This window comes from Dipodomys spectabilis, unplaced genomic scaffold (assembly GCF_019054845.1).
Source record: "Dipodomys spectabilis isolate Male_0828 unplaced genomic scaffold, ASM1905484v1 ptg000001l, whole genome shotgun sequence".
Lineage (NCBI taxonomy): Eukaryota > Metazoa > Chordata > Mammalia > Rodentia > Heteromyidae > Dipodomys > Dipodomys spectabilis.
Window position 1 is genome coordinate 16,770,084 of NW_024870678.1, and position 25,276 is coordinate 16,795,359.

Sequence of the window (25,276 nt, forward strand, 5' to 3'; positions counted from 1 at the left end):
GTTAACATCAGCACGACAAAAAGGGAATTGGGATGACATTTAAATAGCAGCAAGTGCCAATGCACCATTATACAACCCAATGAAGACACCAGTTTTCATGTTTATCTTTTATGTTGGACCATCAGATTTCCACATTTTACAAGCTAATTAACTATTTCACTTATATTATTTAAGACTGATGTGTGTGAATAAAAATATATGATGTATGACAACCAATGAGCTAACAATTGAATTTTTGCTAGTAATTTTACTCTATTTTCTCTTATATTCTTTGTGTCTTTGGGTATATTTATCAGTTTGAAAGTGAAAACAGGAAAGAGAAGAAAGCTTTCCTTGGAGCTTCACCATCCAGTAAGTGCAAGAAGAGCAGGAATGTGGGACTATTTCCCACGCTTCCTAAAACTACCCTGAAAAATTCTCACACAGAAAAAGTGGGATGTGAAAGCAATAGATCCAAATATATTTAGAAATAATTAATCATCCAATCCTTGGTGAAGGCTGTATTTCAACTCAAAAATAAGCCAAGTATGTTTTTAATGTGCTTGATTAATGAATTAAAAGGGTAATTAAAGAAAAAATAAGGCATACTTAGTTAATAGTCAACTCTATCTGGAAGAGGTCTATTAATGTTAGAAATTGAGCCATAAAGGGGTGCTATGGCTCCAGTGGTAGAGTGCTAGCCTTAAGCACAAAGAGGCTCAGGGCAGCGCCCTGAGTTCAAGCCCCGCAACCACCACCACCAACAACAACAAAAAATTAAACAAGAAATTGAGCCGTAAAACAAATTTCAGAAAACTACAGATATTGACAGGATCTGCACAGAATCCTGTTCAGAGATCATCAAAATTTCACTGAAAACAGCCAGGTGGACACCAAAACACATGGGACTTTTCCTCATTTTTAAGCATAATATTAGATGCTACTTAGCATTTTATCTTTGTATAAGTTATTCCTCTTAAAACTATTTCACCAAGGCAAAATGAAAACTAAGACAAACACAGTGCTATCATTTATTATAAAAAGTACTTTTTTCTTACTGAAAAGTATTTCAAATTCAGTTTCCAATCTAACTTTTGTTTACTGTGGTGCTTTGAATTTTTGGACAGGAAGAGCGAGCATTGAACAAGTTATTCCATCTAACTAGGTGCTGGTGGCTCACTAGCTACTCAGGAGGTTGAGATCTGAGGATCGTGGTTTGAAGCCAGCCCATGCAGGAAAGTCCATAACTTCTCCAATAAACTATTTAGAAAAAGACAAAGGTGGCACTGTAGCTCAGGTGGTACAGCACTAGCCTTAAGCACAAACAGGCTCAGGGACACACCCAGACCCTGATTCAAGTCCCAGGATCAGGAAACAAAAAACAAAAAAAAACAAAAAACAAAAAACAGAACAAACAAAAACAAAAAGTTACCAACTTTATCTTCATTGTATTAGCTATCCTGAATCCAAAAACACAAGCAAAAACAAACAAAAAACAATTACCTGATTAAAGCAAGGATTTTCACGCTTTTTTTTTTCTTATGTTGTGTCACCTTTCAGCAATCTACTAAAATCTAGTCCTCTTGTGGTGAAAAAAGTTTAAAACCCATAGAATGAAACCTCAAACAAGTTGCTATTACTGGCAGCTGCTAAATTTTGATTTATATGTGTTTCAATAACCAATAATTACTAATGCATTAAGTAAAAGCAGATTTAGTAACTGATACAATTTCAAATTACTAATAAGAATATCATTAATGAGATTCCATATTTTATGGCATATCTGAAAATACCAGGGCTGAGGACTGGGCACAACTACTCTAATATTGTGATTTGTGAATGATTTATTATTAAAGAAATGCTAATTTACATGTGGCTATTAATTAAAATTAGATATAATACTTTTCACATCCCAATTGCCTGAGCAATTTAAGGCTGCTAAGTTTAGAATCCCCATTTTAGAGGATTATTTTCTGACTGTTACTTTCTGTGGAAATGTATTTACCTTGTTGCTTCTCACCCTCTTCTGTAGGACATCCTACAGTTAACTCTAACTATGCTTTTCCTACTAGTGTCACCACTGACACAAAATATTCATACATGGGGATTCACAGGGGGGAATTAATAATGAATCAGAAACAAGCAATATATGGAAATATTCACTGTTCAAGCTCAAAAGTGTTGCTCACATAATGGAAAGTATACCTATTGTTCATGAAAGAAGCATGAACCTATAATCATAGCTCCTCTAGCTCATAAGTCTACTGACTCTCAGATGTATTCTTCATAGAAGGAAACCTTCACTCAGTAGATATACTAGGTTGCCACCATCTTTACATTTTCCTTGAGCTTTGTATATGAAAATACTACCAGATTGGGTTCCAGTTCTATCATGGCTTATTCAAACACTGCTAACCTAAGGTAAAAAATTCAAAATGGTGTGCATCTGTTCCAATACTATTCATCTGAATTTGTATCTCCATATTTAAATAGTAGTGAAATACAGAATTAAGTCCTCAACATTTTTTACTTTTTAAATCCTTAGTCATAATAACTCTGTTTGCTGGTGGGTATAGAATGACTACATCTTTAAAAAAAAAGAATAAAGGAAGCAAACAGGTGGACATAAGGAAAGATTACAAGCCTTCAACAAGTTGCTGATGTGGGGGAGGAAGGATACAACAAGAATATCTGCAAAATGGAAGTAAGTTAGTGTGTGTGCGTGCACACACACAGAGTTAACTGAAGGTATTGAATTGTTTTTGTTTTTATGCACAATTCAGACATTAAAAATCCTCTAAACAATCACAATGAAATAGGGATACAGGTAGACTCATTGCAACAATGAGATGTACAAATTGTTATGTCAATTTGGGGGGGAGGGAATGGATGGGAATCGGAGAAACAAAGGAGGAGGCAACAATGCTTGATAAGAAATGTACTCATTACCTTGCCCATGTAACTGTAACCCCTCTGTATGGTATTTTCACCAAAAAAAAAAAGTTCAAAAAAGAAAACATAAAACAAAAGATAAGGACTGGGGCGTGGATCAAGTGGTAGAGCAACTGCTTAGAAAGCTTGAGGCCTTGGGTTTAATTTGGCAGTATCTCATTACCAAAAAGAAGAGAAGGAATGAAGGAGTGGAAAAGGGAGAAGGTGAGGGGGAGGGAGAGAAGATGAACATTGTGTTGCCACCATTTATTACAAAGAATCCCAGATTTACACTTGTTATTTTATACACATACCACCAAACAATAAGGTTTGATATGAAATAGAAAAGGTACAATAATATTATAGAGACTATATACACTTAGCAATTGAGACTGTAAGATAAATGTGACAATAGCAACTAAAATGGACATGCCCCAGAACAGTCCCATCCTAATTTTGTTAATAACTAGGAAACATTTTGTTAAAGATGACATAGAAGGATGTCTATATTGATAAACACAATGGCTTAAAAGACAATAGAACGACACGGCCTATGTAAAAAATTTTAAACCAGCATTTTATATTTATCAAAATTCAGGACAAGAAAGCAATTTCTAGATTTTGGTTCTCAGTTATAAGCATGTTTCCTAGAGTTTGATCAGGACACTTGGCCAACAAGTCTTCCCTCTGGCTTTAATATTTACTTATAGGAGACATTCTTTTGAGAAAATCAATTCACTCACAGCCTAAAGACAGCAATTTGGTAGGGACAAAAAGCAGCGAGATATGCACAAGGACTGCCAGAAGGATACACATTACAGATATTTTTCTAGACCATCTCTATTTTATTCTTGAATCAGCCTTAACTGCACAGAATATACTTTTTTTCTCATCTTCATATCAAGGCAAGCCTCTTTTTCTGATTTATTTCCTTATGAAAACTGTTATTTCTTTGGCTAAGTTCGTGGATTTTGGAGTCTTGTCTGGATTTCCATTTCAGCTCAATGTGTGACCTCAGGAAGGAGAATTCACTTGTCTAAGATCCTGGTTGTGGAAATGAAACTCTAATGATATCAACTCTTGGCATGGTCATTGGAATGTCAATAAAAAATCCTATAAGAAATACTAAGCAGAGTGTTTAGATTAAGTAATTGATACCTATTAGCTGTTTAATTGCTTTGTTAATTTTACTTAGATTTGGTGGAGGAGGCAGAACTAGGATTTGAGGGTGGGGCTTCACGCTTGCTAGGAGGGTGCTCTACCACTTGTACCATGCCCCTAGCCCTTTCTGCTTTCAGTATTTTTCCAATAGCATCTTGTTTTGGGACCCAAAACTTTACTATTTGTGTTTGTTATTGTTATGCCTAGATATTTATTGGTTAAGATTGGGGGTCTTAAACTTTTATCATGGGCTGTCTCCAACTTCAATCCTCTATATACCAGCAGCCATTTAAAAAAAAAATTTAATAATGACAATATAAGCTTGTTTATCTGTATTTGTACATAAGGATTTCATTTTCATACACACATAATGTATTTCAATCAGACTCCTCCTTTCTGTAACTCTCCCTCATCTTTCCTGGATGTTGAATAGTAATTAGGGTTGTTATAAGTAAAATATAAAACTTTAATAACTGACAGCGTAATATATATTTCATGCAACAACTTATACAAAATAAAGAAAGCAGGTATGACTACATACTTTCTGTAGGAAGATGTATGAGTATTCAGGGAGTGACTAAAACTATAGTGCTTACCATAAATAAAAGCCAGGAAAGATAAAACTACATTGTACTACCTATATCAATATAAAATTTGTATCTATTGACATCGCTATCAATAACTATTCCTAAATAAACACTCTGTACAGGTTACTTTTCTGAGAGAGAATAATAAAGAAACTAATGATGTGAGCAATTTCTTTATAATCTTATTTGAGAGTTAAAATTTACAAATTTCAGTCTGCATTTTAAAATAATATTTCTTGATTCAATCACTGTATGTAAAATAGAAATAGATACTCCCTGGCCTATTAAATTATCTGAGAAAAGATCTCTTATCATGAGTGCCAATAACCTTTTTACTCCAACCTTTCTATTCTGTGATTGATGTAAACATTATTGAGGAAGAAAAATTAATATAGCTATCTCCAAACCACACATGATTGTAAAGGTCATTTTAGGAGAATACAACTTGCAACCATAAAATCATAATAGCAAAAATGCAGAATATCCACATTTCACACCAATTGATCACGAATGACTTTCAGAGGCAAGAGGTATAAATACCAGATAATTGATCTCTTCAGAAAATGAGCTTGAATAAGAAAGAAAGAAAAGAAGCAAGACCTGTTAGTTGTGCCGTTGCATGTAGACACCTATGCCGGCATACAATTGAGATAAAGAACCACATGCACTTTCCCAAGGGAGCTTCTTATTGAAAGACATTCCTTAGATGTAATGTGCAGCTTATTGTCAAGGAATACCGCGTGAATGAATCTGAACTTACAGGAACAGGGTCCCGGAGAGAGCAGAGAAAGACAGTCAAAGAGAGAGTAACATTTCATGTAAAATGTTCTTTGTTCAACACAGTTAATCTTAGATCCTGTCAGCCAGTGTGCCACAACTTACTTACACATCAACTAGAGTTGAGTGGCAAAATCTTGCCAAGCAGAAGTGATGTAGTATTTGTCAAAAAGATTGAATTGCACTTTCATATTAGTACAAAAAAATGACAGTGCATGATTACTGCCACAAGCATGAGTTGTTGATAATGTGAGCACCTTAACAGTAGGTAGTAATGGAAAATGTCTTATTCTTTTTCTTCTCTTTCAAGGCGGGCACTGGTAATGTGACTTGTTATACTGCCAAATCATTTCTCACTCCAAATCCTAAAACACCACCTGTCCAAGCTGAGAAGATATTTTAAAACAAAGTTATATGAAGTATTCCTTGCTAAAAAATCAGAATGTGACGACTGCCTTACCAGTACCATGAAAATTAAAATATGATGCATTGTTTGTAACGTAGGAGCAGATTTGTTTCCTTGATTTGCTCCAGGAAGGTACACATTTATTTCTCCATGAATCAGACACTTTATAAAGGTCTTCAAATTAAAAGGTTATAATTATACCCTTTCAATGTTTAGGACATTTCTAATTCTGAAGAAATTTTTATCAGAATTCACTTTTCATTTTTAAATTGAGATAGAAGTCAGAGTGCCCCATTTGTGTACTTTGCATTCACAAGTACACACATATATGCTTGGGTCTAAAGCCGATTTCCAAGAATTTAGCAGAGTTCCAAATTTTACATTCACTCAGAGCTATTCTCACAAGTTAAGATTCATTTTCTTGAAAGAGAATAAAGAGATTGGTCAATTAACTTTAGGATGCCGCTTTAATTTCAACTTCAATGCTCCCCAAAGCCCTTACAGCAAAGGTTTTTGCCTAGAGTGGGTCACTTCCGTGTGGTAAACCTTTGAAAAAGTGGAGACCAGTTGAAGGTTTTATATCTCTGGAGCCAATTAGATTCTGTATTTTTCACTGCTCAGCCAGGAGGTGAGTGGTTTCCTGTTAGGATGTGCTGCTGCCCAAGATCCAAACAAACAGAATAAACACACATGAGCCAAAACGTCTAAAATCATGAGTCAAAATTAACCCTGTTTCTGATGCTAATTATCTCAGATATTTGGTACAGAAATGAAAAACTGATGAACACAGATATATTTGAAGAATCTTTTGCAAAAATTGCATATGACTAAATAATGAATTGATTAACCACAGGTTTAGAAAGGTTTACTGGGAATGAGGGAAAGGATGCTAGTGATCCAGCTGCACTGTTACTATATACTGAAATGTTGAACAAAAACCCTTTTATAAAACTACTTAAAGATAATTTTTAAAAATGAAAAGAAAGACTTATTGGCTATTTGAAAATTACAAAAGTACTGTAACTGACAGAAAAATATCATCTTAAAAGTATAATAGTCTGTGTACATATGTGAAAATAGAACTAGAAAAATGGGGAAAATGGGTAAGGTTGAGAGATGAATGAGGATCCCAAATCGGGTGACACTGAACAAGATGTGTGGCCTTCATAAATTGCTTTAATAAACTGCAACTCCTCTGTACAACTACATAAACATATGTTTAATGCATTGTGCTCAAAAACTGGCGTGTAATTGAAACTCTCATACAACTACTTAAAAATAATAAAATTATGATAATTTTTAAAACTAGATACCAAATAACTATTGTACTCAAAGACTGAAATGTGTTAAAGAATAAATCACTAAAACTTTTCCCCCACCTTTTCTTTTAATAAAAGTAAATATAGTTACTTCTTAAAAATGATACTTTAACTGAAATTCTTTCAAAAAAATCTCCTATTTGTGGACCAACATTTCAGTTTATAAGACATTTCACCAAAATTGAACAGAGTAGTAAGTTATTTTCCACTCTTCAGTGAAAGAGAGAGATGTGTTTTATTTCCCCTGCTTTCATGAAAATGCTAAAAGTCTAAATATTTAATCTCATCTTAAGGAGGATTCTGATTTGAAAGTTTAAAGAAGTAATGTTGCGGTGAATAAACTAGAGCCAAAGAAACGGGTGCCATGGTTCTCTTATTTGCAATAATTAGTATATGTCTAGGATAATCTTAGCAGATGAGCAGAATAGCTCAGTAGCTATGTACATATAACCATATAAGATGACACTAAATGAAATGAACTCTAAGACATGGACACAAGAGGTTTTTAATGTACTATGTGATTTTTTATTTCTTTCGTGTGTTCTTCCCCCTATGGTATATCCCCTGTTGTCACTGTATTTGATTTTGGTACCCTGGTATTGTATATACGTTTATCTGAATTAGGGAAGAAAAGAGGAATAACAGAATGGCGAGACAAAGAACAAGGTGGGAGGGGAGAACCAATGCAATCGTGATATACCCAAGACACTATGTTGGAAATGATCGTACAACTTGGGGGTGGCGGGTTAGAGAAAGGTAATGTAGGAGAGAAATGAGGGAAGGGGTAACAAGTTTGATAAGAAATGTACTTATTAGCTTACTTATGTAACTGCGACCCCTCGGTACATCACCTTGACAAACTATATAAAGAAAAAAAGAAAAGAAAAACATAACCTAATTTTCACAGCTTATAATCAAAGTACAGAGGCATAGCATATGAGACAATGTTTAAAAAAAGAAAAAAAGCTGTGACAGCTTGCAATTATAGTTAAACTTGAGTGCAACACTACCAGCCCTGTAGGAGCATCCCAAGAATCAGAATGAGCATGCCAGTGTCCTAGTGCATCACTGGATCCCAAGTTCATACCCCTCACCTGCTGCCTTGTGCAAATACCTGAAGAATGTTGGCATGGCAAAAAGGTACCATGAATGAGCAGAAGGACAACGGAAGATAAAAGAGCAATAAAAAATACACTCAAAATACATTAGCACACTCCCAAGTATGCCTAGGATTGGCTGTCAAAATCACCACTAGTCTATATTTTGGTTCTATTATTAGCATACGGTTCTGAATTGCTTATTGTGGGTAATGTTAAAGAAACACTAATGTACGCCACACTTCAATAAACTGATGACTTTTTCTAAAAATTATCTAGAACAAGCTTGCAAACTAGTTTGCAAACACAACTTTTTAAAAATTTATTTCTATGTAAAAGAACCACTTAAGAGTCTCTGCCTTTAATAGGTCCTGAAATAATATATGAAGGTATACAGGCTAATTTTCACCAATCAAAACAAAAAATAGAATAAAATTTATGTAAGAAAGAAAGTTGGTTCAATTTCCAGTTAAAGAACTTAAAAGGTACCTGTGATTTTCACTCAGTGAATAAAATGTGATGACACTCAAATCTGTGCAGCCTGCTCCCTGTACTGTCTACTGAACCAGAGATCCAGGAATGCAATTGTCTACCCCTATCTTATTTCTGAAAATAAATGGAGATTTTCCTGCTAAGACTTCTCTCGTTGTGTTTACTCCTTCAAGTTAAAAACTGTCACTATACCTTAATTTCCCAAGCCAGAATTCACTCCCAACATGTCACTAAATTCTACTGATTACACCCCTCAAATCTCTCTCAACCTTTCTTCCTCATTGGAATTCTTATCTCTACTGCCTTGGTTCAAGCACTGATCAATTTTTGTTTACACAGGAGTAGCACAGCCTTCTAATCTCACTGAAATCTCCTTTCAATCCTTTCCCTAAATTGCTACTAGAGAAATATTTCTATACAAGGAACAAACAACTCCTTCTGAATATCCTAGTGAAAATAATTCACACAATCAATTCTCCTTCATATAACAATGAAGATATTAATTGATAGATAAATGCAAGGCATCACAAAAATAACAAAAGGCACAGTACAGTACAAGATTTGAGTACTGACTATATATATATATATATATATATATATATATATATATAATTTTATTATTTGGGGGTAATATCAGGATACTTTTTGAGAATATCAGAAAAATATCTTTAATGAAACAGGCTTTAACATAGCAAGATCTATTAACACTAGGCTTCACCTTTGTACTACACACTGATACAGCACACTGTATGAATTATTTCAGGTGATGTGCATGAAAATGGTTGATTTTATTGTTTACTTTTATGATTAAGTAGTTGTACAAAGAGGCTATATACATACATCAGGCTCTGAGTACAATGCATCTTGATCACTGTCATCTCTGCAGCAGCTCCACCTCCATTTTCCCCCTTTCATCCTACCTTCAAGTTGCATTGCTCACTTTTTACATAATGCACTTTGAATGCAAGGATTGCATTTGCTCACCCATCTTTCCTCCATTCATGTGCTTGAAAGAAAATGGGGAATGAGAGAAATATCCATGATTTTCTAATAGTTTCAGCATATCACTGGTTAATATATACATATATCAATGTGGGCAGGTTCAATGATGGATCCTTCTCTTACATGTGAGAAGATGAAACATTGGGGAGACAGAGGGTTTTTGTCTGTATTAGTAAATGTAAATACTAGCTAGCCCTTCTGATCTCCTCCTTGATAAAAATTCTACTCATCATTCATTCAGAGCTCCAGTGTACCACAATGGAGCACATTTAAATATTGTTTATGAGTCTAATTATTTTCCTACATGCCTATCTCCTAACCCCTCTAGGAAGTTCAGGAACAGATATGCATTCAGGGAGCCCCGAATTATATCTGAGAGCTTACACTAATGCCTGGGTACAAAGTAAACATTCAGATAATCAAGATTGTTTAGAATAGGAGTGCCTAGACTAAGAGTCTTCACTTTAGACTACCAACGGTTTGAAGGCTATGTAACATACAGGAGATTCTCAAGGGAAAGGAAACAAGAAAATACAAAATGAATGATAGTCTTCACTTTCTCATCAAATAGCTGTTTGATATTGATCAAATCACTTCACAATTGAATCCAAAGTGCCCAGAATACTGATTAATGGAAGTGCAGGACTTGATTAATTATAAAGCCCTTTTCCCACTAAAACTATACAACAGTATCCACCGCCTTCGAGTACCAGCACAGTTATAATTCTATGAATACAGAAGTGTTATGAAAATTGCTTTTTCAAAATTCTCTTTGTAAAATGTGGCCTAGTGTTCTATCTCACATAATTTACAAAACAATTTGGATACATGAATTTTTTTATTCTTTATTGATTATAGGACTTTTAGCAATGAACTTTTAAGTAATTCAAACGTAGGGATAGTGGCCCCTTGTCGTTTTCTCCAATTAAGCAGTGTAAAGCTGATGGGTTTACAGACCAGACACATGTACATAAAAATAAACTTCATCATTTATTACTTTCTTACTGTAGAGAAAAATATAGAGAAATAGAAAATAATACCAAAGCCAACAAAAGAAGATTAAATATTCAATCTTAAGTTCATTGATATGGTCCAAATGGAACAATTAAAATGGATATCAGTCAGTGATTTTTAGTTCATATCATATGTAGTGATCTATGAATTTGCATAGGTTAGGCCTAGTATAACAGGACTAGCATGAATTCCTATTGTTTGAAGTTTATTTTCTACTGGGATCCAAAAGTCTAATGTATATTATAGGATTCTAGATTGGACTTCACCAATTTTCTCTTTCTTCTGAATGATCTGTTTTTTTTCCTGTGGCTATTTACCTATAGTTAAGAAGAGACCACTGAAGTTCAAAGAGTCACCCTTATAAATTATAATTATATAAAATGGTTATAAATAATACCATCTTGTAGTAAGATTGCAAAGAACTGGAAATGAGTTCTCCAAGTGATGCTAGCATGTTCAGATTCAAAAAAGTCAAGAAAACGATGAAAAAATAAAAATGGTACAATATCACTACTTCCATGAAGAAAACTTCAGTGACCGACATTCCATCAAAAGCTAAGAAGGATCTAGAGTAGTGACTTTTAAAACAAATCATTTGGGGGGCTGAGAAGTTGGCTCATTGGTAGAGTGCTTGCCTCCCATTCATGAGGCCCTGGGTTCAACTTCTCAGCACCACATAAGCAGAAAAAAGCTGGAAGTGGCGCTGTAGCTCAAGTGGTAGGATGTTAGCCTTGAGCTGAAGAGCTGAGAGACAGCACCCAGGCCCTGTGTTCAACCCCCTTGACCAACACACACACACACACACACACACACACACACACACACACACACACACACACACACACACACAAATAAATCATTTAGCTGCAATCCTCGCTAGCCATTATTCAAAAACAAGAGCAAAAATTAAACAAAATCACTCAGATAATGTGATAATGTTTTTACTTGAACATGATTTAGGTTTCATTCTTATTACAAAGCAAAGAATACGGATATGTAATTCAAAAAAGAAAGCAGGACACCTGAAGGCAGAAGAGGTAGATTATCCAAATTAAAAGGAAGAGAATCACTAACACATCCCTGTGCTTGAACTCAGAGTCTGGCTACTGTCCTTGAGCTCTTTTGCTCAAGACTAGCACACAGCCACAGCTTCACCTCCAGTTTTCTGGTGGTTAATTGGAGATAGCTTCTCATGGACTTTCCTTCCCAGGTTGGCTTTGAACCATGATGCTCAAATCTCCTCAAATCTCAGCCTCCTGAGTAGATAGTATTACAGGTATGAGCCACCAGCACCTGGCTGTTATTTTCACTTCATATATCATTTTTATTTTTAAACCTATTGCGATTAGCTGATGTCAAGTAAAAATCCTAAAACTTGAGGGAAGACTCATGATATACAATGAGACTAATGCTGTTCTTCAGCCATTTCCACCTGTCAGCTTGTTTTCAGTATGTAAAAATTTAATAAAGACAAATGGAGCCAATAAAAAGAGTACTTAATGATAACATTAACAGACTCAACATGTGGTAAAGTACTAAAGATAAATAAATATAGTGTAATTTTCACTGGTTGCCAAATGTTGTTCACCAACAACGTAAATCAGAGGAGAAAAATTGAAGCTGAAAACAAACCAACTCTAGTTAATAGAGGTAATTACATTTTTAAGCATGATGTCACCTATAAGGGACTATGAATTGTATGATTACACATCCTGTTTCTGAGGTAAAGATTAGAAAAAACACATAGTAGGCACGATGATTTCATGTTTTTTAAACTTTCATCACTCTTGGCTAGATTTTAGCAAAGACCATTAGCTGAATACACAGATACCAATTGCCTACTAAAACTCCTCCTCTCTCCATAGAGATTTAGAATAACATTTCTCAAATTTATTATGTTCAGATTTCTCACAAAAATATTCTGATGATTTAAATTAGAATGTGAATTATTTCCTTCCTCTTAATTCCTCCATCTGTTCCTATAGATTTTCTAAAGGAGGTTGGAAAGTCAAGAGGAAAGGCAAACAAACCAACGCAGTGATAATTGACTGGACTCATCCTATATATTATTCACAGATAAGGAATTAGGGATGAGTTCTGGGTCTGCTAACATAGCATTATTTCAGCTCTTTTAGAAAACTTAATAGTGCTTGGGAAAAATGTGTTGGTCACAAATTGATGCATGGCTTTCTGGCCTATTGAATTATTTCTATTTTCACTGTACTGTAATATTTCCATTATGGCTATAACACTAGCCTATTTTTGCCTAATGGAATTTTGTCTTATTCATGTAATATCTTCTACAGAAGATACAACTTGGTACAACTTGGGCAATCGATCAATCTTTGAAAATAAAGATACAATCCATTGAACATACACTAACTCTTGAATATGTGCTCAATTGTTCATTATTTTCTCCTCTAACATACAATGAGATTTGCAGGCATATTAATAATATTTGAACTCATCCATACTATGTTTATTTATTTTATTTTATTTTATTTTTTTGCTGGTCTTGGGGCCTGAACTCTGGGCCTGGACGCTGTCCCTCAGCTCTTCAGCTCAAGGCTAGTGTTCTACCACTTGAGCCACAGCGTTACTTCCATTAATAATATTTGAAAGGTGAAAGTAATTCAAACAATAAACTAAGCTATATATTAAACTAGTAATTCAGTTGTAAAATACCTCTAAAATCTCTACTAAAAGTTAAAAAAAATCTTTATTGAAATTTCTAAGAATAGTAATATCTTCCATTTACAGACTTCCTGTTTCTCATGTAAAATTAGATAGAAAAGAAGTGGTGCTGTGGTTCAAGTGGTGGAGGGCTTGCCTTGAGCTGAAGAGCTCAGGGATAGCGCCCAGGCAGAGAGTTCAAGCCCCAGGAAAAAAAAAGCAAAACAAAACAAAGATTAGATAGAAAAGATCAAAGGAGATATTGTTATATAAAATATGAGCATGTTTTCATCTGCTCTCTGCTCTCTGTATCTTTCTCAATTCTAGTCCATCTTGCTTTGAGATGGAATGGCCTTTGTAAAAGCCCAAGCTAGTAATGTCACTTTCAGGAAAAAGACTTTATAACAGCTGAGTCGTGTAGGGCTTAGCCAAAGTTTATACCACCAGCCATGTTTGGACCACAAGCCCAGAATCAGCCTATCCACTGCATCCATTTATTTTCAGGAGCCATAAAACATCTGCAGTGTTTACAACTGGGTTAAACAAGTGGTGACTTCTGTTTGGAATTCTCTTCATATCTTCTTAACATTTTACTTTGTTTACATGTCTGTTGTTAGTGAACACAAGGGGCTGAGAGGCAAAACATCCATTGTATAACTTGAGATCTCAGTGCATAACCCAGACACGTAAGGAAGAAGGAAGCCAACAAAAGGTGTTGGGAATGTTTCTCAAATGATCATTGTTCTCTACACAATCTGTGAAAGATTGTGACTTGCAGAGATTATTACTTACTAAACAACCTACTTATTACTTACTAAACAATCCAATTTCAAATATATCTTTGAAATTAGGTTGTTGCCATATTTTTTTAATTTTTAAGAAAAGTGAATAACTGATATCCAATACTTTTCTTTCCAGTTTCTTTTTATGTTAAGTTTTCTTGGTAGCATTGCTTTTATTAAACTCTCACTCAAAAGAAAGACAATACAAAAGATCATGTACTTGTGTCTCGAAAAAAAATTCAGTAATGGGATAAGCCTTTGATATAAATTAAACAGTGTCATCTTTACACTGTTAAAAACAAAAAAAGAATTCTTACTAGAGATGTTTACTTTCTTTTAAGCTTGTAGGCTGGGTTCCAATGGTAAGGAGACTTTTATGATAGATAACTATCTTACACCATACTAAAAATCAATGTTACAATTTTTGATGAAATTCATAGCCAAAGGGCCAAATTTTAATTCAAATGATGGCTTTAGTAAATATCTAAGTCTTGCTCCCTTCAGTTTTGAATTTACAACCAAAAAATGCATTTTTAGTAAATGTTTACGTTTGAAAGAAGACACTTTCCATTTCAGGGCCCCATAGAGCTATACATTTCACTAAAAGTTGCCAAGAACATGGAAGCTCAATACAAGAGTACAGAGTAGTTTTCCCAGAATGTATAACTATATTATATTCTGGACACCCTGCACTATTGACCTTCCCTATGAAGGAGATGCTGCTCAAATGTCAGTTCATCATGAAGCTGTTTAAGGCAGAAAGCAATTTAAAAGAGCAATTTTAACATGCACTTGCAGAAGCATGTGAGGCAGACAATGCATGATGAGGGCATATTTTATTTTGATTTAATAAGAGGGAGAGAAAGAGACTGCATTTTCCTCAGCTTCTATAACAGATGTTATACCCAGAGGTAACAGACATGGAAGAGTGGAGGACGTACTTCCTCTGACTGTTCATGGGAGTATTTGAATTACTTCCCACTGAAAACAGCTTCACATTTATGCCACTTTTCAAAATTTATAGAATGCATGAAGAAACATTATGTGAGCAATAGCATGGGTGGGGCTACAGACTAACAGTGGAATAATCATAGCCCTCAGTTTACTGAGAAGCGGGAAGCAAGACGTGGGTGGCTTCAGCCAAGAGAAGCTGTAATTTCCACCTACCCCAACCTGAGAGACCCTGCAGCAGGTAATTGTACTTTACCAAATGAATTTAATGTACCTTAGAAAGTAAACAACAAAAATAAATAGCTTTGCCAACAAGGCAGGACATTTTCAGAAATGGATAAACACATTTCATACTTTTTAAACCTTTTAAAATGCTTAAAATGTAGCTTATATTTGAGTCTTCTGTAGTTTCAAAAAAGTGAAGCTGTGAACATCAGACAATGCTTTCTTAGGGAAAGAGTTTGCCATTCAGCTTCTATTAAAAAAAACAGTCTCCAAGATTTTACTGATTACAATTTCATTTATACATTTTGACTATGTTAAGGGTCAGGACGGGCTGGGTGGATAGAAGGAAGAGGAAAAAAATGATAACTAGGGCTTTATTCCCCTTACATAATGGAGTTGAGTCTTAGATTCCCAAGTCTATCATTGGAGAACTCGCTAAATGATTTGCTTAAATTCACCAAATTGAAAAGTATGATAATGATACATCTACTACGATAAGTGAAAACAAAAAATATGGTATAGATTCCTAAGATGTTGATTTGAAAATAATGCAAATCAATACTGAGATACTATAAATACACATTCTCTTTCCCCCAAAAAGGGTAACATTTCATTAATTATACATTCAAGTAAAACTTTTCAATTGCCTGGATGAAAAATCAAATATTGACAGATTCTTCAAAGTAAACAACAGATACCATTGCCAGAAATAAAATGGCAGTGATTCAAATGCATTAATATGGAATTTAAAAATCATACATGGTAAGTAATCTATTCTTGTAAATTGTTTTCTCTGTGATACAGAAAATTAATGCAAAAATTTCTGAAAGGCAGAAACTATTTATTGTTCCTTTGTAACTTAAAAAAACATTCACATGAAAAAGATATCACTACACACACACACACACACACACACACACACACAAAACTTGAAAGCTTCCTGCTGATCTAACATTCATGGCATATTAAAATATAGCAACTTCAAGGTAACCATTTATTCAACCAGAAGATATTAATGGTTAGAACTGTACAATTAGAAAAGTAGCACTCTTTACTTGAGTAAAATAAGATTGATTTTAGATGGGGAATTCAGTGCCACATAGAAGCCAGTATTCAGGACAGGTAGTGTTTATAGAATTAGGTAGGTTATGTTGGATATCTCAAAAGGAACATTTCCCTGTATTACAAAGAATTTTAAGCTTTAGAAATATCTATTAATTCTTAGATAGTTATCACAGGTTGAAGTGGCTGAGGTCGATGGTGATACTTATAAATCTTTGGAACCTGAAATTTGTGAAAAGAGAAAAAGAAAGAAAGAAAGAAAGATGAGAGAGAGAGAGAGAGAGGAAAGAAGGAAGGAAGGAAGGAAGGAAGGAAGGAAGGAAGGAAGGAAGGAAGGAAGGAAGGAAGGAAGGAAGGAAGGAAGGAAGGAAGGAAGGAAGGAAGGGAAGGGAAGGAGGGAGAGGGGAAGGAAGGAAGATGAAAGAAAGAAAGAAAGAAAGAAAGAAAGAAAGAAAGAAAGAAAGAAAGAAAGAAAGAAAGAAAGAGAGAAAGAAAAAAAGAAAGAAAGAGAGAAAGAGAGAGAAAGAGAGAGAAAAAGAGAGAGAAAGAAAGAAAAGAAAGCTGGACATCATAATGTAAACTAGTATTGACTTTATATTTAGATGTATCATGCTTATAAATTATATTCAACTTCTTTTCAGAGAATGTTTAAAGATTAGTATCATATACCCTTCTCATCCTAATGATTTGATAACCGTGGTTTCTCTCACATCTGAAATGAACTTGATTATCCTGCGCTCCTCCCTAAGACTAAATCAGACAAAGCTTGTGAAGACATTAATTAACTATAATAAACATGTGTGACAACGATTCATCACATGTGAAAAAGATGATTTTAAAAACAAAATCTCTCTAGTTAGAAGTAAAATGACTCATGATTCAGCCTGATACTATTTAATTCCATGAAGAGTACACAAATTAAATGTTGCTCAAATAAAGAATAAGATAAAAAAAGACTAATATAAATGTAAAATGTCAGGGCATTTCATAAGTTAGGCAGCAGCTATGAATATAAGTTATTTTTACTCTATCCCCTCCCACACAAATGAGGCTATCTCAGATTTAAAACACCTCCAAGTGCAATACAGCCATAGTTTTACTTAACACATTTTAATATGCATACTGAACATAAACATTCAATAAAGGTGAATCCATATTTATTAATATAGTCATTTCACTCACTTGATTCATTATCACTAGCCTTAAAGCACAGTCCAATTTATTTGAAATTTCCACATCTCTCACACTAATGATCAATTGTAAATAATCCCTAGGTTTAATAGAAAGTTCATTACAATAAATGCTGTACTACTTTTAAATAAAGATAAAATAAGATAAAAATGGAAATGATGAAAATAAAAATAAAAAACAAATCGTTTAAATAGGGATACAGGTGGACCCATTGCAACAATGAGATGTACAAGTCATTATGTTGAAAACAAACTTTACAACTTTCGTGGGGGGGGGGGGAGAATGGGGGGGCAGGGGGAGGATGGGAAGGGATGGGAAGGGGAAACAAAGGAGGAGGCTACAATGCTTGATAAGAAATGTACTCATTATCTTGCCCATGTAATTGTAACTCCTCTGTACAGTATTTTAACAATAAAAAAAAAACCAGATTGAATATTTTCATGAACAAAGTAAATCAGGAAGATAAATGTGATAGCAAATCAATACCGACTATGGTAATTTATATATACATTATAAGAAATAAAAGTGGAAAAAAGACCATTTTAATAAAATAAAATACATGTAGGAATATACTCAGGAGAATAGATTTTTTAAATTATTTTTCCATGTTAAAATGGGATACTAATTTCAGAATGTAGAATAAACTACTTTTCAGTTTCCACATTGTGTCTACATTTTGATGACTTCTATGAGTGTTCAGACTGTGGGCTTAACATGTCTCTCCAGAAAGTTTATCTACTTCTGGAAAAACAATTGTGTCATGAACTCAAACAGGAGGCTGTAGCTTTACAGAATATTTAAAGCAAACTGTGAGATTCAGGCTAAGCCTTGGAGGTAAAAATATATCTTTAACAACTTTCAAAGTATAAATAATGATAATTACCAGATCTTTGGACTTCTAAGTGTTACAGATGGCTGATCAGGTATACTTCCTTCTATTGCTAAGGTTCCTTTGAAAGGTGCAATTAATATAAAAAACAATTCAACGCCTGAGTTCCAGATGCTCAAGGATGTAATCCTAGCTACTCAGGAGGCTGAGATCTGAGGATTGCAGTTCAAAGCCAGCCTGGCCAAGAAAGTCCATGATACTTTTGTCTCCAATTAACCATCAAAACAAGAAGTAAAGCTGTGGGTTAATAGAGATAGCCTTGAGCAAAAAAAGCTCAGGAACAGAACCCAGGACCTGTGTTCAAGCCTCAAGACTAGCACAAAAAACAAAACAAAACTAAACTAAACTAAAAAGGCCCAATTTAAGAATACTTATAGATTATAAAATAGCTAAGTGAATGTTTTGTTTCACTGTAGATAAGAATTTTTGGTGAATAGCCTAGTATAGTAAAAATGAACAGATGTCTAAGAAACAAGATATTTTCTAACACTTATATTCTCATAGATTTCCAGTTTTATTTTTGAATTTTCAGAAACCCTTATAAACCACTGTACTAACTTCAAATATTTCAACCAAATGACTAATGTATACAAAATGCCTCCTGAAACTAATTTAAAATTAAACTATTTTCAGTCATTAAAAACAATAACAACACTGCATGGTAAAATGCATTCAAGTAACTTAGTTTACAAAATTTCTTAGTATTTTTTATATGTAGCTAACAAGTCCTCAATTCATAACAATATAGAAAAGATACATAAAACTTTATTTCTATTTTATTCATTCTCTGAGTTCAGTTCACCTATTTATTTTTCCACTACTTGTTTCAGGTATGTTGAAGGCAATAACAAAAGAAATACATCTGTATTCTGCAATGGACGTCAAGCAGTTGAGCAAATTTTTAACAATAGATTTTTTTTTTTGTTATTGTTAGATGTGGGGCTTGAATTCTGTGCCTGGGCGCTGTCCCTGAGCATTTCAGTTCAAGGTGAGTACTTTACCACTTGAGCTAGAGCACCACTTCTGGTTTTCTGGTGGTTCACTGGAGATAAGAGTCTCACAGACATTTCTGCCTAGGCTGGCTTTGAGCTGAGATTCTCAGATCTCAGCTTCCTGATTAGCTAGGATTAGAGGTGTGAGCCACCAGAGCCCGGCCATAGATTTTTTTTTTTCCTGTAAAATATTTATCTCACTGCAGCACTATTCAGTGACTTTTCTGTCTAGGATATGACCACTGCCCCGATGATAACAGCATTATTGAGAAAGATAATTTCCAAATGGTAAAGTGTTTTTCCTTGTTTACTTGAAAGAAAAAGATCTCTTAAAAATATTGTCACCTACAATGATCAGAGATTGTTTTTTCTTTTTGCTGAAAATAAAAAGTTCATCAAAATAGCCATTCAAAGATGGACACCTGATTCATAATAGAATGGTAGCAAGTATTGACACTGTTCCTTTATCAGCTAAATTATGACACTATCACAGTATTGAACTCATAGGAGTTCTTAGAGCAATTTTTTACATTGTATGTCAAATAATTTGAACTTTTAATATTGCATGCATATTGTCCTATATTGTTATACAAGATTTCTACTGTTGAGTCTTACCTGCACATTTTGTTCTAGTGATGAGCGGTGGTCCTGGGAGCCCGGTTCCACCTTCTCCAGGTCTTGTAAGTAGGACACGGATCTCATATTCGGTATCTGGATCTAAATGCCAGAGCTTGTAAGTTGGAGCATTGACTGCATGGGTTTCTGTCCAGGACCCTGATGTCATGCGATATTCCACTTCTTTCAGGATAATGGGACCATCACCAATGATGGAGTTGGCATTTAGCTGGATCAGTAGATATGTAGGCCCAACGCCAAGCAACTGAGGAGGAGCAATGGGTCTTGGTGGTTCTGTAAGAGATGAAGGTACACTCTAATTAAAAAAAAAAGTTCAAAATGTAACAACACAAAAATCTGTCAATGTCTTTAAAGCACTGAAGACTTAGTAAATCATTCATTTAGAAGCATATGATAGCTGTGGAAAAGAAAATGAGAATGAGAGCAGTGTGATACCTGTACTATCTTTTTTTAACCTTTAATCATTTTCACACATTTCTTTTTACAAAAAAACCCTGCTTCTCCAAGATATAAACTAATAAAAGACAAGAATTACAAGAGATAGATACGGATATGTACATAGATATATCTCAGATATAGAGATAGATAGGTAGACAGACAGACAGACAGACAGACAGACAGACAGACAGACAGACAGACAGACAGACAGATAGATAGATAGATAGATAGATAGACAGATAGATAGATAGATAGATAGATAGATAGTTGGATGATAGATCTTTGTTCCTTACTTCTTCAGAGTACCAGCAGACATGATAAGGGAAGTTGATCAGGGTGGTGATTTCTTTCTATGTATTCAGCTTACAGAGTGGGAAAGTGAAATTCACACCATGCAAAAATCACAAATCACTACTTAACCTTAGACCTTGACAGGGACATTTGTCAAGGAAGCCTTAGTTCTGTCAGTATATCAGTCCATGGGAAATACCATGATTTGACGTTCTAATCAGTACACTGTAACAAGGAGAGGGATGTCTTTAAGCTATTGAAACACTGCTCACACTTCACAGAGAAGTTAAAAGAGTGTAAATCATAATATTAATCTTACTAAACTGATTATAGCCCTGAAACTGATTTAAAGATTACTTTTTAATAGAGTAACTATTGTAAAGGAATATATTTAAGGCAACCACAAAATGCTTCCTTCACACTAACCAACCCAGACAAGGGTAGCCTGGAGGAGAAACAAACAAACACAGGAGGTTAACAAGGTACCCACAGTATCTTTGGTATTGTCCAATGGCAATACATTGTATACAGAAACTACAATTTAAAAAGCCACATGAAGGTCTGACCTTATTTAGGTCTAAGTGAATCAAGAATTTTCAGCTGGTGTACAGGATTTTCTTGTAATTCTGCTTGTATGGAAAGGAACAGCTGGCATAAATCTCTACATTGAGATAGACTAGCTGTCCCAGGCTAACTCATTTAACTCATTTGAGTTTACAGAAGCTGAAATTATTTCCATAAGTAGTGTTTATTGAGTACCTACTAACTACCCAGCAGTTCCTATAGTGGGCATCCATATAACATTGTGAATATAACATTGTGAAGGAAGAATGGACAAGATTAACTTATTCCTTTAAAATGAACTTAACATGAAACAAATAGCACACTGTGATAAAAATCACTTTAACAAGCCCAGCACGGGTGGCTCACGCCTGTAATCCTAGCTACTTAGGAGGCTGAGATCTGAGGATCGCGTTTCAAAGCTAGCCCGGGCAGGAAAGTCCGTGAGACTCTTATCTCCAATAAACCACCAGAAAACCGGAAGTGGCGCTGTGGCTCAAGTGGTAGAGTGCTAGCCTTGAGCTGAAGAGCACAGGGACAGCACCCAAGCCCAGAGTTCAGGCCACACAACCGACCAAAAAAAAAAAAAAATTCACTTTAACAATACAAGTAATGCAATAGCCTTCAAAGTAGCTATTTAAAGAACAATATGACTTTTTGTTGTTGTAGTTGTTATTTTTGTTGGTCGTGGGGTTTGAACTTTGGGCTTGGGTGCTGTCCCTGCACTCTTCAGCTCGAGGTGAGGGTGAGCTCTCTACCTCTTGAGCCACAGCTCAACCTCTGGTTTTCTAGTGGTTTATTAGAGATCAGAGTCTCATGGACTTTTCTGCCCGGGCTGGCTTTGAACCATGATCCTCAGATCTCAGCCTCCTGAGTAGCTAGGATTACAGGCTGAGCCACTGGCACCCAGCTCAATATGACTTTTGATTGACTACAAAAAAAAAAGAAAGAAAATAAACCCAAATTGTGTATGACATCCATCATACATATATAGAACTATTTACAAGAAAGTGTACTTCTTCACACCTGATTTTAAAATGATAACCACAAAATCTAATCTTAATGATTTTGTGTACTGATTTAATAATATGTATTTAGGGGCTGGGAAGGTGGCTCAGTGGTATAGTGCTTGCCTTGCATGCATGAGGCCCTAGGTTCGATTGCTCACCACATAAACAGAAAAGGCTGGAAGTGGTGCTATTCCTCAAGTGGTAGAGCACTAGCCTTCAGCTGAAGAGCTGAGGGACAGCTCCCAGGCTCATGACCGACAAAAAAGAAATAAAAATAATAATGTGCATTTAAAGTTGCACCCCGGTAAACTATTTCCTATTTCGCAAATGAATTCTATGAAGTTTTTCTCAAAAGCAAAAGCTTAAGTAAGGTGAAATAGTTTCAATGTTATCATCTAAAATAAGATTCATTTCATTTAAAAAAAAAATCTTACCAACTAACCTATAACTCTAAACTTTAGAGTTTTCTAAAATTTTATTTTAGTCAGGAAGAAAGAGAGAGATATTCTCTCTAAATCCTAAACTAAAATAAAACATTAAAAAAGAAATATAGGTGAGAGGAAACATATAAATGTCTTCCCAGCCTCTCTAAATGTTACCCATATTTTAAAAAGCACACTGTACTTGGCTAATAAGCTGAGTGGCCTGAATACCATGTTTGCATTCCAGATGGCTCAGATACTGACTAATTTAAGTTAAGGTAGAAAACAATGATAAACTGACAGCTCTCTGGGGTTCCACCCGGAGCCACTATACCTCACTCACTTTACAACTCAGCCATGACGCAAGGAGTTCTGGAACTTAACATGGTACGTGAACAGGAAGAACATGACAAATAATTTATGAATAATACTAGTTAATTTATAAATTTATAGCTTCTCTATGCAATGTGAGATCTAACCCTTGAAACTCTTGATACTTTGCCATAGAAATAAAAGAGCAAGCAAGAGTTGAGAGTAGAAGGTGGGAAGGACAGGAAAGAAGACAAAAGCTACAGCTAAACAGTATTACAGTTAAACAATGGTTCCCATGGTTACTTTCTTTAAATAGTGACATATCAATACAATAAAATCTGGAGTGAAGAGGGTAAGTTTCAAAATACATAGTTATATATACTCACAACCCAGGAAATGTGAATGGTATTTACTTTTGCATTACAATAATTTCATTAGTAAGGTAGGCATTATACAACAGATTAAAAAATACTTGATACTACTAAATACATCCACAAACCCTATATATGATACTAATTGCTTTTTTGACAGTGTGCATATAAATTTAAAAATGAGAAATTAATATTCAACAAGAAGAGTATGTGAGAGTAAGTTTGATGTAAACATTGTCGTCAACTGAGGAAAGGAGTAAGGAAGTGTGGCCAGTTTCCTATTTTACAGCTATGTTATACAAAAAAGAGAACAATCTCATATGCAAAGCAGTTGCTCCAATTCTGAGTGATGGTGATATAAAAAGGGTCTACAAAGCATATACATTGATTAGCAGCGTGATTATGAGAAGGGAAACTCACATTAATGAGAGTAATATACCACTACATATTAAATTTTTATGTTGGAGGTATAAAGTAGCTTTATATTAGCATATGTACTTTGTTTTTGGACTCTTGAGAGCAAGAAGATTTATTTATAAAATCCCTATTCATTTCAGTAAATTATACATGAATTTTAATCAGTTAGCAAATGAACAAGTAATTGTTCTGCAGCAATATTAATATTCTTCATAACTTAATACACTACCAGACCCAAAGGTACTGTGGAAATAAATCCCACTGTACACTAAGTATGAAGTGAAGCATGCAATCCCTAAAATACAAGATAAACTTTACCAATGTTACCCATTAACTTTCAATTAATGCCTTACATTCATTATTCTAGTGTCTACCTATTATAAGGTCCCAATTATATATTCCAATTACCTTATTCATTTTATATCTCAAATATTTTTTTCACTAGGTACTGAAATCAAGCAAATCACTATGAAAATGTATTTTCATCCAGAAAATAGCAATATCCTATTGGTATTTTACAAGTATGCACTGCTTATCAAGTGTCAGTTAATCAATAAAATGCAAAATCACAAACAGAAGCCACAAAGCCAGAAAATGTCAGTAACAAAGTAAATGTCAAGGCAAATAACACTTCTACATCCATTTTCCAAGTAGACAAACTAAACACCTTACAATTCTATTTCCGTCTTAATGGTTTTGTTTGTCAATGAGGCCTTAACATGAAGTATTCTAAGATTACCTCTTCCCCTAGAGAAGTAGGCAGTGATGTCGCTTCAGTCTCCTGGGTCTTCTCTAGAAAATTACAATAAGCTCGGTGACAATTTTTGCAATTTTAAGAGGAAAAAAAAATCTATTCTTTCATGGTTCTTGACCGGGTAAACTAAATCAGTAACACTAGACAGAAATAAAAATGTCAGAGAATTCTACATCCTGCCCCCCCCCCCCCGCCCACAATCCTCCCAAAGACCCTAAGTAAAAGTTAGATACGTTAGTTCCTTGTTTTTTGTTTGTTGTTTTTTATTTTTTCCAAGGTATTGTATCTGCTGGTGTTCTTTGACTTATTTTACACCCTCCTCCCAATCAACGCCCACTTTCCCTTCTCCTCTTCTGTCTCTAGTCAAATTCTGTGCTATCTATTTACAAGGAAAGTTAAGAATGCATCTAGGACATATGGACAACTCAAGACACCTTCACCATTTCTAACTCCCTAGCATAATTACATCTGGAAAAATTATAGAGCAATATAAAGGTAGCATTTACAGTTTAAAAAAATGAAAATAGTATTAGA

The 25,276-nt window shown here is 34.6% G+C and overlaps 1 protein-coding gene across 5 annotated transcripts in view; it reads right to left on the minus strand.

Annotated features, from left to right (window-relative positions):
- Positions 1–25,276, minus strand: part of Ptprk (protein tyrosine phosphatase receptor type K) — a 504,742-nt gene that overhangs the window by 188,545 nt on the left and 290,921 nt on the right. For all 5 annotated transcript variants that reach the window (XM_042674068.1, XM_042673995.1, XM_042673924.1 and 2 more), the window contains exon 7: positions 20,146–20,439. In XM_042674068.1, the coding sequence (XP_042530002.1) occupies positions 20,146–20,439 (294 nt within the window). The remainder of the gene's footprint in view (positions 1–20,145; positions 20,440–25,276) is intronic.